At 37.3% G+C, this 2,346-nt stretch overlaps 1 protein-coding gene across 1 annotated transcript; it reads left to right on the top strand.

The window, feature by feature from the left end:
* The first annotated feature begins 439 nt into the window (after positions 1 to 439).
* LOC106779318 lies at positions 440 to 1,971 on the top strand. Its single transcript, XM_014667407.1, has 3 exons — positions 440 to 460; positions 1,401 to 1,594; positions 1,680 to 1,971. The coding sequence occupies exons 1-3, from the start codon at positions 440 to 442 to the stop codon at positions 1,969 to 1,971; spliced, it is 507 nt and encodes a 168-aa protein (XP_014522893.1).
* Positions 1,972 to 2,346: the final 375 nt, after the last annotated feature.

Raw genomic sequence — 2,346 nt, 5'->3', positions numbered from 1 at the left:
GCTTATGTCCTGACTTGGCTACTGCTGTTTGGAAGATTGAACAAGGACAAAATGTCAACCAAAGATGTATTTCTGTTTAATGCTATCAAGACTAGAATTCCAACCAACTGGGTTGCAGTTCTAAAAGACCACATGATCGCTGCAGTAGATGATTTTGCACACAAATTGCCATATGGAGTATTTATCAGGTGTTGGAACTCCAAGGAGTAGATGTATCTGAAGAAGAAAGAATTATGTGCAAAAGGTCACAGAAAATTGGTATACAAGTTTGTCATCTATTGGGCTGAAAAGGACTGAGAATGGATGGTTCTTCACTGATGACCAAAGTCCACCTACTCATGGTGAAGATCATACTGAAGATTCTGACGATGAAGATTCAATGGAATCTTCTTGATAATAATAGGGACTACTTTTCTATTTTTTTTTTAATTTTGTAATCATGGCTATTAAGCCCCCGCTGGTTTCTCCATTTCCTTCAGTTTTATTTAGAAATGCAATGAAGATTTATTTTAGTCAAAAATGATTTGTGAATTGTGAATGATGATTGCATTGTATGTGGATTAACTCTCAATCAAGTTGAGAAGAGAAAATTATGCAGTTCTCATATTGATAAAAAATTGATCACTAGTTAAAAGTGCAAATTTTAGTACAACGCTAACTTGAATCAATTAAGAAACCATTGCAATTGAAAAGCACGCCATAGAATGTCCAAGTCTCTCGGGCTTTGACGTTTTATTTTTATTCTCAATTTTTTCATAATTGAACATACTGTGAACCATATTTCTTTTTCCTCAGCACTTCCCTTTCACTATGATAACTTATTTACGGTGTAGACTATAAAAAGCATTTTGTTATTGACTGAGTCCTGAATGCGACACTATATTTAGGGTGTAGACTATGTTAAAGAACATTAATTTCACATAACTTTTAATAATTAAATAAAATTTATTTTTGCATCGAGTGTACTCAACGTTCGACGTCAATAATGTAAATAGATTCCAAATTTAAATTGTCCTTAAGTTGTCTACTCCCTTAGAAATCAGATAGCTCTGAAATCTAACGAAGGAGTAGATAATTATGATGAAGTTGAACAACTATTGTAGATAATTATTTTAGAGCTTAAAATTGTTTCAGCACTAAACATATTGTGAACCATATTTCTTTTTCGTAAGCACTTTCCTTTCAGCAAGATATCTTAACCATTTCTATACTATAAATAAAAACATTTTGTTAACTTGAACTGGAAAAGGCTCCTTCGTACAAAATGACGATGAATGAACCACTTTCATGTTAAAGTTATCAAATTGCAATATGAAGAATAAAGATGCTTAGAAATCAATGAAAAGAAATGGCAAACAAAATAAAAACTATGAATCCTAATATGTTTAATATGGAAACAGGATGCAAGGGAATACGTGAAAGCTTCCTCTGCTATTTCTATCCAAGAGTGGAGCTTGGAAAGCTTCCTTCAACATCATCCAGCCAAGTTTAATGGGAAGTGCAGCCCAGGTGAAGCTAATCATTGGTTTAGAGACATGGAGAGAATATACGAAGCTAAGAGGTGCCCAGATGAGAATAAGTTGACTTATACTCAGTATTTGTTGACTGGATAAGCTGGCCACTTGTGGAGTAGCATGAAGATGATTTTGGAAAGAGGTGAGACACCCATTACTTGGCAGTTACTCAAGACCAAGTTTTACACTGAATATTTCCCTGACAATTGATAAGGAGATTGAGTTTCTCCAACTGGTTCAAGGAAATATGACTATTGTTGAGTATGCTGACCGATTTAAACACTTGCTTCGGTTCTACACCATGGCCATAGAGAAAGAGTGGCAGTGCAGGAAGTTTGAAAATGGTTTGAGAGGAGATATCAAGTTGTTGCTGAAGGGACTGCGCATTCAGAAGTTTCCTACTTTGGTAGAGATGGCCCGTGTGATGGAGAAGACCAAGAAAGAGGTTGAAGGATAGCAGAGTCAGCCTACTAGAAGTGGCGGACCGTCTGGGTCTCGTGGTGGACTTAGCTCTACGAGGACCCCTTACACTAGACCATCACCGTCGTCTAGGTTTAGAGGTTCATCCTCCCAACCATCAGTGCATTCAGGACAGGCAAGGCCATCTGGTGCAGTGAAATGTCTCATGCAGAGGTGGCTCAAGACTTAAACCTTTCAGCTCACGAGAACCAGAATGTAGATCTTTTGGTCATGAGCGACTTCTTAGATGTTTTTCTCAAAGAAGTTCCTGATTTACCTCCTTTGCGAGAGATGAAGTTCTCCATTGACCCGGTATCAGGAGCAAGGCCAGTGTTCATAGCCCCTTATCAGGTGGTTCTAGCTGAATTGACCG

Source organism: Vigna radiata, unplaced genomic scaffold, assembly GCF_000741045.1.
Source record: "Vigna radiata var. radiata cultivar VC1973A unplaced genomic scaffold, Vradiata_ver6 scaffold_195, whole genome shotgun sequence".
Taxonomy (NCBI): domain Eukaryota; kingdom Viridiplantae; phylum Streptophyta; class Magnoliopsida; order Fabales; family Fabaceae; genus Vigna; species Vigna radiata.
This window is presented reverse-complemented; position numbering and strand designations above follow the sequence as displayed.

Excerpts from the sequence above, each read along its gene's own strand:
- LOC106779318 (XM_014667407.1), top strand. The coding sequence starts at position 440 with ATGGCTATTAAGCCCCCGCTG. Across the intron at positions 461-1,400 it reads TGGCTATTAAGCCCCCGCTG|GATGCAAGGGAATACGTGAA; the intron begins GTTTCTCCATTT and ends ATATGGAAACAG. Across the intron at positions 1,595-1,679 it reads AATAAGTTGACTTATACTCA|TTACTCAAGACCAAGTTTTA; the intron begins GTATTTGTTGAC and ends ATTACTTGGCAG.